At 40.1% G+C, this 15,848-nt stretch overlaps 2 protein-coding genes across 17 annotated transcripts in view; one reads left to right on the forward strand and one right to left on the reverse strand.

The window, feature by feature from the left end:
- Positions 1–5,645, forward strand: part of Cacnb2 (calcium voltage-gated channel auxiliary subunit beta 2) — a 434,620-nt gene extending 428,975 nt beyond the window's left edge. For 6 of the 12 annotated variants that reach the window (XM_052729661.1, XM_052729665.1, XM_052729663.1 and 3 more), the window contains 4 exons: positions 7–158; positions 1,520–1,615; positions 2,877–3,062; positions 3,872–5,645. In XM_052729661.1, the coding sequence (XP_052585621.1) occupies positions 7–158; positions 1,520–1,615; positions 2,877–3,062; positions 3,872–4,360 (923 nt within the window). In that variant the 3' untranslated portion in view covers positions 4,361–5,645. Of the gene's footprint in view, positions 1–6; positions 159–1,519; positions 1,616–2,873; positions 3,063–3,871 lie in introns of all 12 variants that reach the window. The other 6 variants (XM_052729658.1, XM_052729664.1, XM_052729659.1 and 3 more) reach the window with 1 other exon arrangement.
- Positions 5,383–15,848, reverse strand: part of Nsun6 (NOP2/Sun RNA methyltransferase 6) — a 59,676-nt gene continuing 49,210 nt past the window's right edge. For 3 of the 5 annotated variants that reach the window (XM_052729676.1, XM_052729672.1, XM_052729671.1), the window contains 3 exons: positions 12,090–12,215; positions 9,752–9,950; positions 5,774–7,249 (listed from right to left, as the gene is read on the reverse strand). In XM_052729676.1, the coding sequence (XP_052585636.1) occupies positions 7,056–7,249; positions 9,752–9,950; positions 12,090–12,215 (519 nt within the window). In that variant the 3' untranslated portion in view covers positions 5,774–7,055. Of the gene's footprint in view, positions 5,496–5,773; positions 7,250–9,699; positions 9,951–12,089; positions 12,216–15,848 lie in introns of those variants that run through there. The other 2 variants (XM_052729673.1, XM_052729674.1) reach the window with 2 other exon arrangements.

Below are 15,848 nucleotides of genomic sequence, written 5' to 3' on the forward strand. Positions count from 1 at the left end.
TTACAGCGGAAGTTCAGAGTGAAATCGAAAGGATTTTTGAACTTGCAAGAACACTACAATTGGTAGTCCTTGATGCAGATACGATTAATCACCCAGCTCAACTCAGTAAGACCTCCTTGGCCCCTATTATAGTGTATGTAAAGATTTCTTCTCCTAAGGTAAGTGGGGTTGCCACTGTTTTTCTATATTCAGAAATTACTGCAATGTGTTTTATTGCTCTGGTTTCTAGTAGTCACCGGCTATACCTTTATTACGGACATAGAGTTTTTGAAAAAATCCATACTAGTCAAGAAGTTTGAAGAGAAGTATGAGCATGGTTAGTGTTATGGCTGGGAGCAGTGGTCTCAAGTGTGGGCCATGGCTCACTGAAATGATTTCAGAGAGCTCGTAATGTGGAAGCCGCTTCCATGATAAAATGAAGAAGTTGCTTCCTTTCCACACTCGTGGCATCTGCATACATGGTGCTAAAGCTGTGGGGGTCCAAGCATAAGTACATGTAGCAGCAAACACGTTATGTTCTCACAGTTCCACATAAGAATGTCCTGATGCAGTAGTAACAAACTGTTTAACACCCTGTGTAATGAACTAAAATGTTCAGCTACTGTCCAGAGTGAACTGTCTCAAGGACAAACACCAATGCCACTGTGCTCATTCAGACTTACGTACTTTGACTGATTTTGCTTAAGGAAAGATCTGCTGACACTTCAGAAGAACCATTTGTTGCCAACAATACTAATAGTAAACGATGAAGTATGGAAATGTGTAGAAGATACAGAATGCCGTGAATGACCTTACACAGCATGCAGAGTGAAAGGTCCAGTCATATTGCAGTACAGACCACAGGACTGTGCTTGTCTGGTACACATGAACACATGAAGCTGTTCCCTGTGGCTCCTGAGTCTTCCTGGCCACAGGTCTTTATGGGAAGGAATAAACTTACTCATCTTCAGTATAGCACTGAAGAATGTCACCAACTCTCTGAAGAGGCACAACCCCCTTTATTTAACTCTGTAATGTTCTCTTTACAGCTATCAAGAAAGCTGTACACTATAGCAAATTGCATATAGAAGCATTATTCTCATAAAAGGTTTCTTAAAAAGTAATTTATATTAGCACTGTTAATTCATTCAAAAATAAATCTAGCACATGTTAAGATTTCTGATTAATATTAGAAATATTTCCTACAAACAATGGCCCTTTGGGGTTCATAATTTTTTTTAAACTTAAATAGGTCATGAGGCAGAAAGTTTGAGAACTGTTAGGCTAGAAAAAAAAGACTCTGCATCAATTTTATACTAGTGTTTAATGCTTGCAAGAGACTTATGCAAGAATGTTAATTTGGGGGTTAATCTCTGTTGTAATCTATTTCTCAATGATATATGCTGTTCACCCATGTATTATAATACTGTATATAATGTATTATATACATATATATGTATATATTATAAAGGAGTTCATAGTATACCCCGTAGCTTACCTGAGCACAGATATTCCTGTTACAAATCCCTACCTTTTCCAGGTTTTACAAAGGTTAATAAAATCTCGAGGGAAATCTCAAGCAAAACACCTCAATGTCCAGATGGTAGCAGCTGATAAATTGGCCCAGTGTCCTCCGGTAAGTTATCTACATAGTGCAAACAGCTGAAGAGATCAGAACCGCATTTTAAAAACTGCAATTACATACTGTGGGAAGATACAATGGCATTCATTCCAAAAAAGTAAAGTATGTCACAGCCTATGTGACCATGCATTTTGAGCATCTGTAGGCCAGGTAATGATCACCCTTCCAAAAATGCTACATGCATCCTATGCAGGCCTCACTTTCTAATAACAGGACGGTGGTTTGTAAGATGGACCTATTTGGAGTCTGGTTTTTATCCACATCTAGCCACAGGGAATAAACTGTCTCCTCTTAACAGGTGTCTGAGAAATTGACTTGGGATCATGTCAAACTAAACATTGACTTTCATATATAAGAATGCAGATGTGAGCTAGCTTACCGCGGCTACATGGAGGTCAGAGGACAACTGCAGGTGTCAGCCCCACCTTCTGTCTTGTTTGAGCCAAGGTCTCTTCTTGTTGGCCAGTGTGTAAGCCAGGCTAGCTGATTTCCAAGATTCTCTTGCCTGTGCCCTATGCTCCTGTAGGAGTGCTGGGATTATGGAAGCGCAATGCTATCCATCTAGTTTGGGCATGAGTTCTGGAGAGTCACACAGAAAGCACTTTTACCCAGGGAGTTATCTTAACCAGGAAGTTTCCCAGAAACACATTCCTAGTTTTATATACTTTGGGACTATAGATCCCAGCTAGTGTTCATTAAAGTACAACTATTTCAAAAGCTATAATTCTGGATTGGATTGATTTAAAGTATGTTAATTTCTAGATCAACAATTTTAAATCTTCAAAAGTAAAGGATCTCTCCTGTCCACTGAATTGTGAGGTTTGGGTCATGTCAAAATGTCAGTAGTTTGAGCTACTTCTGCCAAAGTGCATGACCTAATCCTGTCTCATTAGCTTCCAGAACTTCCTGCAATCTGTATCAAGAATAAGCACCCTTCTAAACTGTTTAGATTTTTCAACCATAGTATCTGTGTTTTTTTTTCACAAAAGATAATAACTCCTGTACATTGCCCTTACCAATCATGCTGACAATTGTCCACTTTTGGGCAATCAGTTAACCACCATTCAGTGTTTTAATTAAGGATTTGAGGCGACACACGTGCATAAGCTAAGAGACTCAGCCAACAGAAAAGAAGAAAACAGGGCAAGAACAAATACAATGGGCAAGGCCTCTCCTCTACTTGTAGGTTTGGGGAGGAGAGGGAGCTTGGTCTTGGGTTACATTTATGTTCTATCTGAAATGCTTGCTTTAGCAGGAGTCATTTGATGTGATCTTGGATGAGAACCAGCTTGAGGATGCTTGTGAGCATCTTGCCGACTATCTGGAGGCCTACTGGAAGGCCACCCACCCACCCAGCAGTAACCTCCCCAACCCTCTCCTTAGCCGAACTTTACCCACTTCAACTTTACCTATGAGCCCCACCCTAGCCTCTAATTCACAGGTAAGAGAGCTTCCTTTTATGGTTTTCATAGGGAACCTAGGCTGCCTGAGCTGACACCCCTGGGACTCAATCCCAGAGAGGGAATTCCATGCTTGCTCTACTATCCTTTGCTAACCAAACTAAGAAACATGTGTGCCATTTAACCAAGTCTCTCTAGTATGAGCTGTGTACCTGTAAACTGAACACACTCCCAACAGCTCAGCCTCTCAAGCCCACTAACCATGGTAACTAAGATGGTAGACAGGCTGCAGTCAAACCCTTTTTGCTCTGCTTTTCTGTGTTTAAAACCTCAGCAAGTTCTCTGGCTGGTCCTGCTTCCAAAACCATAATAGTGCGCTAGCTCAAAGGGCTTAATAACTGACTTAAAGGAGTAGTACTTAGCTCCATGTTATACCACTTGTTTATAATCTTCACCTTTTTGGAGGCTAAGGCAGGAGAATGAAAAGTTAGCAGCTGACTTAAGGACACTGTCTCCTTTTGGAGGGTTCTAGAGTAGTACCTGTCCATTAAATGTCCCATCTTAATGAGTTTTAATCTACTCAAGCAGATTAGTTAAATAGTATAAGACACCTGTATTAGTACTAGAATCACAAAAGACTATAAAAGAACATTCTTTCCCCATGATTAAAATGAAATGTTACCGTGAACACAAGTCCAATTTAAGCAGTGCTGCCAGATGTTTCAAAAAGTGCCTAAGCTAGGCTAGGCTTCCTTTCAGCATTCTAGGTATTTCAAAGGGAGGGACTTACACTTTCAAGTTCCTTAGGTTCTGTCCTTAGTTGATGTCCTCATGTGTTCCTTTTCTTCAGGGTTCTCAAGGTGATCAGAGGACTGATCGCTCTGCTCCCCGGTCTGCTTCCCAAGCTGAAGAAGAACCTTGTCTGGAACCAGTCAAGAAATCCCAACATCGTTCTTCCTCCTCAGCCACACACCAAAACCACCGCAGTGGGACAGGTCGAGGCCTCTCTAGGCAAGAGACATTTGACTCTGAAACCCAGGAGAGCCGAGACTCTGCCTATGTGGAGCCAAAGGAAGACTATTCACATGAACATGTGGACCACTATGCCCCACACCGTGAACATAACCATAGAGACGAGACCCACAGCAGCAATGGCCACAGACACAGGGAGTCTCGCCACCGCTCTAGGGACGTGGGTCGAGAGCAGGACCACGAGTGCAACAAACAGCGAAGCCGGCATAAATCTAAGGATCGCTACTGTGACAAGGAAGGGGAAGTAATATCCAAGAGAAGGAACGAGGCTGGCGAGTGGAACAGAGACGTCTACATCCGCCAATGACCGTGTGCGTTCCTGCCCCCCAAGTCTTGTGTAACATCATCCTTAAGCAAAATCTTTGGGGGTACATTGCAACCATCTGTGATCTGTCTTGTATATTTTGTATTGCTGTTGCTTGAATAGCAATAGCATGCAATCAAGTATTAATATACATTCTTTTGTAAGTACCACATAAATGGGCCTAGTCCAGCTGCAGTCCTCCACCTTTATCCTGGACTCTCCCAAAGCTGTTTGGGGTAGCTGCCACTTAACAGAGTGGCTTCTGAAATGTAGTTAATGTATCCAGTGAGCCAGACGCAGCACAGATAACCAGTGGAATTTCTCCAGATTTTTAATACCCAGATACCTGACCTGTGTCATTCTTTCATGGACCACTGTTTCTTGCTTGTACCTCTGGCTGACTAAATTTGGGGACAGATTCAGTCTTGCCTTACACAAAGGGGATTATAAAGGTAGAATCTATTTTCTATGTACTAGTACTGTGTACTGTATAGACAGTTTGTAAATGTTATTTCTGCAAACACCTTATTATAATTATATATATAATATATATATATCAGTTTGATCACACTATTTTAGGGTCTTAATGCCAAGTCAGCAGATTTGCTTTATGAATCACAGGGACTAGAAATGCCCACATTCAGGAAATTTCTAATAAAATTGTCTAGACACCTCTCCCCATTCTAAAAGAGAGCCTGTACATATTGTAAATATGTGTGATTGCTTGACTTGAGGTTTGATTTCTGAATGTTATCCCATCCTTTGAAGTTTTTAATTTTAACCATAAATTATGGTAACTATAACCAAACTCCAGAGGTTTTTCTACTCCATACAGCCCACAACTGATTGTGACAAACACGTTCTTAGCAGCTAGTGTCTGCTATAGTCACTGCACTGGAGTATCCAAGCCGAAGCCGCCGTGTGCACATGAGTGTGAGTGTGTGAGTGACTGAGATGAAGTGGAATACAAAAGACTAATGCAGAAACTAGAGGCTGATGGCCGAGAATTCTGCTCACCTGGCTTAGTATTTGTGTTTTATGTTGCTTTAAAAACCCATGGAGCAGCCAGGGAATGTGAAGAAGCTTGCTGCCAAAGGTAACTAGGGGAGCACTCATCTGCTGCCTCCTTGCTTTACTCCTGAAAAGAGAAAACACGGGCATCTTGTACTGTGAGTGTTCCACTGGAAATGTACAATCTTGTGTGTCAGAGTATTTTGTTTTAGTAAGAAATGTTTACACAGCTTGTGCAATTATTTCGTAGGGAAATAAATTTTTATAACTTATCCCACTTCACTTTCCACCCTTGCCTACTGCTCCTGTTGTGCATCGTCAGTTCCCTACTGGTCTTCCCCCGGAATCCACTCCAACAGTTTCACTGTCCATCAGCACCCAGGAGTGCTTCTTATAACCCAAGTTTCTGCTAAGTCCTTAGATATTATAAGGTCAAAAATGGAATGACTTGAAGTGAAAAAAGTTAAGAATATTTTCTTGCATGAGACATCTACTCTGAAGGAGAACCTAGAAGACACTTTCTTCACACCTCAATTTGCCTGCTTTAAGAAGTGTACAGTGCTCTTATGCTAAGGCTATAAAACCTGTATCTCTCAGGAGTCCAGTGCTGATGGATAAGTAAGACTGTATTAGCTGCACGGGCCACTAGCATTTGAAGCTTTTCCCAGGAAAATGCCTATCTGCGATTACCCAACCAGATCCATATATTACTAAAACGAATAATGGTTATAATAAATATATTTTTTTGATTTGTTTCCTGGTATTCCAGGTTCTTCCCAAGTATTCTTAGGCATTTATAAGTAAAGCAATTTTGTATTTAAAGCAGTTTTATGCTTAATACTTTATCCTATACCCAAGAAAACTAAAACATTTAAAATATGAATTGCATACATATTTTACCAGTGTTTTAGATGCTTATAAAATGAAATTTTCCTCTTAGAATCAGCACTATACTGCTTACAGAATTTACAGACTATATATAAATTAATCTGACCCAAATTAAGATTGTTTTCATAAAATAACATGTAAGTAATTTCACAGATGTTTAGCAGTGATCTAATCCCTTCCTATATGTTACTGCATCCAATGGAATGGCTCTGAGGCACTCAGACTCATGAAGGATGCTGTTTCTCTCACTTGCTGTCCCCATTCATCCCTTTCAGAAAATAGTTCTAATGGTGTCCACCTGTTAAATTTTGTACTCAATTCTTAGGTCCTCACTGTACTCTGAATATGCTTCTGCACATCAGAGCATTCTTCTACATTGCTGAAGGAGCTGACATAGGGGCACATCTGTAGAAAGGTGCACAGTGGGGCTATGTCAGCAGTATGCAGCAGATCCAGAAATAAGAAAACAATCCCAAGGAAGACGGGGGTATTTATTGACTTGTGGAATGTAATGCCAGTTTTTTCACAAGCAAAGGCTTACTCTTAACCTACTCAGTTGTAGAATCCTTATTTCTTTTTTCTGTAGTCAACCCAGGAAATGCTAGAAATAGAGTTAATAGTGTTATACTTCTATGTCAGTCATTTCAGTTTTTCCTCTGCTCTTTCTTTACTGCTCTTTTACTTAACTGATACCAAAAAAGGTGCTGCTAAACGTAGGATGTCTCACAGTCATACTGTACTTCGAGACAATGCCACATTTTAATATCGTCTGCTCTGCATTCCTGTTAAACATGTATTGTCACGACACTAAACTGTTTAACAAACTTGTTTTAAAGTCATTCATGGAAACAAAGAGCTGGCTTCTACACTGTTTACCAGGGGTATTAATTGCCATTTGAGGAATGAACATGTTAGATTCCACACTTACCAGGTGGAACATCGTCATCCGGCCAATGCCAATAACCTGGTGTTCTTTTGGTCTTCCCCTCATGTCTAATTTAAGAAATAAACAAAAACAAGGTAGGTAAAAAATTTTATAGTGTAAACCAGAGGCATCTTCTTCCCTCCTAAATTCAACCTATAGAACAATCCCGATTCATACCTAGAAGCTTATTTCATGTTTAAGAGGACCCACAGCTTCCCTGTCTGCTCAGTGAGGTGCTGCCGCTCCTTGATGCTCTGGTCTTATTCCAGCAAGTGGAGTACTGCTGGCTCTCTGTCTTATTAACTGCTTTATTCACTTTGCTATATAAACTAAAATCTAACATAGGGTTCTAGTTAACATGTATTTACCATTGAATTAAATATTTTTTCTGTTTTCATAGAAATAATCTATATTAAAACTATGTTAAAAAGATATATTTAATATCCTTCCAAGTGTCCCTGATTTTTTCATTTATTGCACCTTTTTCTAACACTTTTGTGTCCTTGAAGAATGTGTGGTTTGCTTTCAAATTAAGGGGAAGAAATCCACTGAAAATGGCCCATGTTAAATAGGAAAACTGTTAACAGTATTCTGTGTCCTTGCTGTTTTAAACACATGCAGAGTTATCTTTCGCTAGCTCTGCGTGCACTCTGGTATTTACTAGAATGGCTAAAAGGTAACACCATGCAGGTTTGCTGGTAGGCTGTTTCTCTCCCATTCTCACCCCACCTTAGCACATAAGGATGTGCAGAGAGTAGGAAAAAAAATGATTACGGCGTTTTTTTAAAAATCAGAGGGACTACCCTGAGTCCCTGAAAGAGAAGTACCACAAGGAGAGGTTGTTTCTCTTTAGTCAAAATGGCATCTACTAGACACAACCAGAATGAAAGATGGAAAAGGGCTTGCTTATATACTTGAAGCTTAGGAAATTCAACATAATTTTTCATATTCAATAAACACCTATTGACTATCTACTCTGAAGCAGTGATAGTGAAGAAAAAAAAAACCTGGTTTATCTATCCTGGTACATTTCCCAAGTGTAGGAACGAGCTCAAGCTAACACATAGTAAACTGGAATCACAATTGCTAAGACACTTCTCCAGGAAGTAGCCACCCAAAGGCTTTCCTGACCCAACAGCTGCTGTAGTCATCATGGATATGGTAAGTTGTTGTGAGACCTTCCTACAAGAAACCTACAAGGAAAAGAAACTATTAGCACCTGCTTCCAATTGTCCATTTGACACAACCAAAGCCCAGTAATTTGGAAGGATGTAAATGAAAGATAACAAGCCAGTCTAGTGTGTTTCACACAAGACCTTTCAAATGCGGCTGGGTACTGGAAATCTTAAAGAGTATATCTCCAAATCAGATAGAATGAAGCCTGCCTGAGGACATGACCAAGTTTCTGAAAAGCAGATACTCAGGCTGCTACTGTGGCCCAGGCAGACTGGATATATTATCCAGAGTAGACTAGCCACAGTGGCAGGATGCCTGGTCACTTCTGCAGACTGGGTGAGCTTCTTATTTTTGTCTGAAGTGAGCTCAGATTTGATTAGGAAGAGCTTTTATTTTGTCCTACCTATCAGACACAGTTACCTGGAGCTTGTGTTCATCAAGAGCAGCTGAGGCCCAACAGACAGCGCCAGGCCAGGTCTTAGCTGCCAGTAATTGTTTTTCTGCTTCTTACCAACCAGTTTTCTATACTTTCCCATGATTTCTATTCCAGAAAATTAAAAATACAGCCAAAATATGGACTATTCTCAATTGCTTTTTTATCTACAAAGTAAATAGCTATATTTCACCTTTTAGATTGTTATCCAGCACAACTCCAAACTTCATTTAAGAGAGCTGAGGGCTGATGAGATGGCTCAGTAGGTAAAAGTACTTGCCGCACAAACCTGCCAACCTGAGTTCGAACCTCAGAACCCAAAGGAAAAGGGGGCAATTGATTCCCAAAGTTGTCCTCTGACTTCTACAGATGTGCCATGGCATGAGCAGTACTTCCACACACACATCAGACACAGTGACTAAGTGAATAAATATTTAAATTAAAAGAGGCCTGATTTAGAATTAGTAAGCAGAGAGAGTGGGGAGACTCAGGTAACAAGCCCACTTACCTCAGGCATGATGCAGTCAGTGTTACTGCCCCTGGCCTGAATGCATAATGAAATAGTCACTGCCATCTTCTGAATAGAAAACAGCTTTTTCATAAACGTGAAAAGTTTAGAGTTTTATTCTTTCGTCTTTAGACTATTTTTTCATATTAGAAAGACTAATATTTATGAGTTAAAACCGAAAATATTTTCCAGACCACCCCCCACAAGGGAATTCCTCCTTTCCTTTTGTATCATTTAAGGCAGATTATGCTTTCCCAGCCCTCCACTTCTCCAGGGCCACATATACACACTGCTCCTTCTGATCCCAGGGAAACTGTTAGCATCTTCCTGTTTGCTGAAAAAACATGCCATCACTCCATCGGCCTGTCAACACTTTGGTGTAAGAAAAAGCAACACACAGAGAAAATATTCTGAATTTTCATTTCTGAGAAACCTTCTCTTCTGTGCTTTTACATTTTAGAAACTTTGCAATAAAGAAGCCTATGCAATCCTTGTTGGCCAGCCAGATCATGTCTTCTCTTTTGCCATCTCCGAGACAATCAGTGTCCACGTTCTGCAGTGGCACAGCAGACGGATCAAATCGTTGTAGCTGTTTCAATTGTTGTGGTGACAGGCCAGCTCCCACCATTCCTTCTCCTCCAATCTGTGGTTCCTGTTGGGAAGAAATGAACAAATGGGTTGAATGTCCTACAGTTAGTAAGTTGCCTCTTCATAGCTTAAGTTAAAAAGACAAACTGGTTGTGCATTTGACCCCTTCCAGAAGAATAATATGGGATGCACATGCCAATTTGAGGGAGTAGAGAAGCAGTGCTATGTGGCCACCTGATGAAGGAGCTCTTATTTAGGATCCTCTGTATTTATATAGTTCTATGATATTACAAAAGGCCTGAAGGTTATGATTAGAAGCTTGTAGATTTAAAAATGCAGCTCTAATATATTTCAGCTATAACACTTAAGCAAGCAGCTTTACCTAACTCTATTTACTCACATATAAGATAGGTAAAATACCCAGTTATTAAGCTAAATAAAGACAATACTGTAGTCAAAAGTTTTCCTGTGTCCCAGACTGCCGGCAGTTGGGATAAATCTCTCCCGCTCGTGTCCCCCAAGGAAGCACACAGAGGCTTATATTAATTATAACTGCTTAGCTATTAGCTCAGGCTTATTACTGACTAGCTCTTACACTTAAATTAACCCGTAATTCTTATTTACGTTTAGCCATATGGCTTGGTACCTTTTCTCAGTTCTGCCTTGTCATCTTGCTTCCTCTGTCTGGCTGGTGATTCCCAACTCAACCTTCCTCTTCCCATAATTCTCCTTGTTTGCTTGCCCCACCTATACTTCCTGCCTGGCTACTGGCCAATCAGCATTTTATTTATCAACTGATCAGAGCAATACATATTCACAGCATACAGAACATCCCACAGCACAACACTATTGGGCCTGGTGTATCATTGACACTCAGTGAGTGGAACTTTATCGATGAAGCAAATGAATAGTCAGTCTTCTCATTCTCTAACAGCCAAAGGAGCTAGCCCCTGAGACATCTAAAATGCCTTTAACCACATCAACTCTACTATGGAAGTTTTCTTATTTTATACACACTAGAAGAATACATATTAGAAAAGGATATGTAAATCATGGCTGCATCAACTAGGTTTTAAGGAATCAGAGAGAATTCAGTGACTTTTTTAAAAAAACCACTAGTGCTAAAGATCCAGAAATGCCAACAAGCCATCATTCCACACACAAGTGTTTTGGACACTGATGGAAAAGAAACTACTGTCAAGAAAACAGTCATCCATGGCAGTCATGGGGAGAATCTTCCATTACTTCTTTAAACAGATTCCATATGCATTCTGAAGTCTTACTTTCATTTACATGTAATTATCTTAATCACTTTGTCTAGGGCCCTTTCTAGACTGTTATTAACCTGTTAGAGTTCTGCATAGGAAGCCACAAAGTCAGATACTCAATGTCTCTGAATGTTTACATCCCTGTAGACATAAATATCTCAAACTTGAATCAGCTTTAATAAAAAATGTAACAAAGAACTCAGGTTAGTGGTCACTAAACAAACTACAAAGGGCTTGAATAATATCCTATATTAACATAAAAGTGTAAAGGGTGACATTCCTGAGCTGCAGTTTGTCCCCATGTCTAGTTTTCAAATGTCCTACAGTCCACTGTTGCAGTGTGTTTGATGTGGCAGAGGCAAAAATGCTCAATCATTTCCAAATTAGAAAAATGTAGGTCTGTAAAGGAAGTAAAAAGTTTTTTTGCACAGATGGAGAGATGGCTCAATGGTTAAGAGCACTTGCTGATCTTGTAGAGAACCAGAGTTGGTTCTTAGTATCCACGTATGGTGGTTCACAACAATCTGTAACTCCAGATTCAGAGGATTTGATGCCTTTTCTGACCTCCATGGGCAACAGGAATGCACATAGTATATATACAAACATGTGAGCAACATACTCATATACATGAGTAAATCTAACCAAAAAGAAAAAAAGGAAAAGCATTTTTTTGGAGATGCAGTGTTAATACTAGCAAGTGGAATAAACATCAGAAAGATACTGTCCCAGTTTAGCACAATGGCAGAGTACAGAGAGAGGAGTTGCTTTCTCATTTGGTCATGTGAATCCCCATGGTCAGTCAGAACACACCATCACTCTTATGAATAGAGTGCTTCATTCAGAGTTTTGACACACCACTCCATAGCATCCTGTTTGTAACAGTGCATGTCACACTGTGAGATGCTGGTAACACTGGGAAATGTTAGTGTTCTCACCTGGGGTTGAAGCTGAAGGTAGGGGAATGTTGTGAGGGCCCAGGCAACTTGCTCTTCATTTTCTGCCAGAGTTACTGTACATGTGCTGTAAACCAGTACTCCCCCTGGCTTCAGCAGTTGAACTGCCTAAAGAAATCAATGATCAGACTATGCATGCCACAAGATCCAATAAATAACCCAAAGTAAGTTACAGAATGGCACATGGTATCTTACAAGTGACGATAAAATGCTGTCCTGTGTGATAGCAGCCTCTTCCTGTTGTTAGAGCTCAATGTACATACTGCAGACCGCATGCAGCCTTACCTGGGAGCTTTATGATATACACAGACTCAGCATCTCACACACAACCTTCAGTTACTTCCTTTCCCATGTTATCTGTATGCCCACACCTGTATTTGTAGGGAGACCTCCTTTCTGAATCCTATATGCACATATTCAGTTGTCTGTCAACATTTCTGCTATCTCAGGTAATGTGTCCCCAAATAAATACTCATCCATCTCTGAAACCTGCTGGAAAAGCTTTCCCAGTCTTCCCAAAGCTCCAGCCCTGAACCTCAGAGCACCAATTATGCTTGTAGTCCTTTCACCTTCCCTTCCACTGGTCAACCCTACTGGCCCTTCTTTCAATATGTAATACAGAGACGGTTCAGTGGGTAAAAGTGTTTACTGCTCTTGCAGAAGACTCAGGTTCAAGTTCAGCATCTATATAATGGTTCACAACTGCCTATAAATCCAGCTTCAGGGGATCTGATGCCCTCTTCTGACATCTGCTGGTGCCTGCATGCACATGGTACACATACATACACTCAGGCACACATGTATACACATGGAATAAATAAAAAATATGTGTGTGAACCCACACAATCCAGTTTTTGGCTACCACTCCCAGCTTCCACTACCATCATTTCAATTCAAGACTCTTTAACTTTCAGCTGGATTATACATCAGTTAAATCTGCCAGTCTGTTTCTCTGCCCTCCTACAAGCCTGTCTCTACACACTAGTCTGAACAATGCTTTTCAACTTTTTGCTTCTCAGCTTCACAAGTAAAGTCCTGAAAGTTTTCAAGGCTCTACATACAGGTGTTCCTGCCACACTGACCTCCCCACTTCTGCCCTTCCTGCCCTTCTGCTGTTCCTCTAACACCCAAAGTCACTGCTATTTGAGGATCCTTGAGTAGGTTAGAAACTCTCCTACTTCTCTAAGTTGCTGTTCCTTCACGATGTTCTACCCATTGTTGCTCATCGATCCCCTTTCTGAAATACTCTTCCTGATCACAACAGACCCACAGCACTCCTTTCTCTCTGTAGTTTGCTCTACAACATTAATATCATGTAATATAACAAACCGCCAGTCAGAACAGAAGCTCTTAGAGAAGGGCAGGAATTATTCGCTTTCTTGGTTACCATCTAGACATGATTTTGCATGCTGTAGGTATTTAGCAGGAATCAGGATATGTGCTACCACGCTAAAGTAATTTTCTCCTAAATATCTTAAGTTTATCTTCTTTTCTTTTTAGGCAGGCTCTCATATATCCCAAGCTGGCCTCGAATTCCCCATCTAGGCAAAGATGACTCTAAACTTGGGATTCCCTGCCTCTATCTCCAAGTGCTAAGATCACAGGTGTGTACTGTTCCACTCTGTATGTCTTACTGGGAATCTAATCCAGAGCTTCATGCATGATAGGAGTAATGGTTAGTGTCACCTGAACAGGATCTAGAATCACTGAGGAACAGGCCTCTTGGCATGCCTGTGATTGTCTAGATTAGGTTAACCTGGGTGAACAACTTTCCTTCACTGTGGGAGCACTATTCCATAGGCTAAGGTTCTGGACTGATTAGAAGAAAGCAAGATGGGTTCTAACATCCACTGCTCTCAGCATCGAGCTACAGATGCAATGTGACCAGATACCTCAGCCACAGATGCCATGACTCTCACCAAGATGGCTGGATCTCAAAAACTAAGTTGTTTTCATCAGGTATTTGTCACAGCAACAAGAAATGACTAGCACATTAGGCCAGCACTCTACCAATGGGCTACATCCCTAAAGTTTATCTTTTTAAGCTCATAGAGATTTCCTGAGTTCTCTGAGGATCTTATACAATCTGTTTTGGTCTTATTTAGCCTCTTCTCCTAACTTTCCCTTGATTCACTCTCCCCCCTCCCCCATTTCCTACCCAGTCAACTTTGTTTCCTTTTAAATAAACTTATGATTTTGTTTAAAATTTTAATAAAAAACTTTCAAAAAATCATAATCCATACTTGTGCCTTATCTAAAGGAATGTAAACACTGTGACTTTGTGCCAGCTACTATGCTAAAGACTTTCACATGAATTTTCTCAAAGAATCTTTACCAACAATGAAGCCAGGCTGCTATTTCCAATAGAGTATTCCTACGACATAGTGTTGTTCTCCCCATTCATCCAACTAGAAATCAACGTACCCAAAGTCACTAATGTAGAGGAGTCATGGCTCCAATGAAGACAGTTCTGATCCTAAAGTTCACATTCTCAATGTCTAACCACACCTCACACATCTGCTCTCTAAGCTCTCCCTCACAGCTGGCGGTCTAGCCATGGCACAGGGCACACCTGCTCTCTAAGCTCTCCCTCACAGCTGGCACTCTGCACTGAAATCATCCATCTACTCTCAGCAACCTTTCTGAATTTCCATTTTCACTATAACCCAAAAGCAACAACAGAAGGAAAAAGCAATAAAGCGGTAACTTTCTTTTACCCTCAGGCATTTTGTCTGGAAAGCATCCTTTCAGGCCAGAGGCATGTTCTTTGATGACTATTCTGAAAACTATTTAAATAATCCACAACCAGGGCTTCTATTGTTTATGAAAGGAGGCAACAAGAAAGGAAGATCAGAAATGTACTCAAAGACAACTTTAGAAACTGAGTAATTACAGCATATTACTTATTGCTGTAGTCTATGCATTATCATTGCAGGAAAAGGGAGAAATAATGAATTCATATCTCATCAAAAGAACATTATATTGGGGCTGGAAAGATGGTTCCACAGTTAAGAGCGCTTACTGCTCTTGCAGAGGACTCAGGTTCAGTTCTCAGCACCCACATAGAAGCTCATGCCACCTGTAACTCTAGTTTCAGAGGCCTTCTGGTTTATTCAGACTCCTTCATTCAGGCAGTATATATACAGACAAATAAACACACATCTGCTCATAAATTTTTAAAAATAGAAAAACTGAAATTAACATAAAATGAAGTACATCATATTTTGAAATATACTAAGTTTAACAAAACGGACAAAAATTCTCAAATATTCTATGTGTACTGTACTGATCAATTAAATTTGCAGTTGTTATGATCCTTCTACATTCTGGATGTTATCGTGCCTAGTTTAATAATGTGTTACCTTGTATTAGACTTTTGACTTCTAACCTCATAACTAAACTAAGCCAGGAAGAGTAAAGAGTAATTCATTTATATTGAATTATTTACATCAATTAGCAACTATGCATGAACAACTCAGCCAATTGTCTTTTTGTTCTGTTGTTCTATTTTCATTTAAGGGGTAGAATGTTTACAATTCACTGAATGTCTCAATGAAAACATACTATAGGCTACTGTTGTGTATTTTAAAGAATGGGTCAATATAAAGAAAGGCTCCCTAGGTTTAAAGCTGTAACTGGATATGATAATGCATACAAATCATCATAGCACTTATGAGGCTGAGAGTAGAATATTGAGAGCTTGAGTCCAGCTTATGATACACCATGAGAGCCTGTCTTAAA

This window comes from Peromyscus californicus, unplaced genomic scaffold (genome assembly GCF_007827085.1).
Source record: "Peromyscus californicus insignis strain IS unplaced genomic scaffold, ASM782708v3 Scaffold_8__1_contigs__length_139910024, whole genome shotgun sequence".
Lineage (NCBI taxonomy): Eukaryota > Metazoa > Chordata > Mammalia > Rodentia > Cricetidae > Peromyscus > Peromyscus californicus.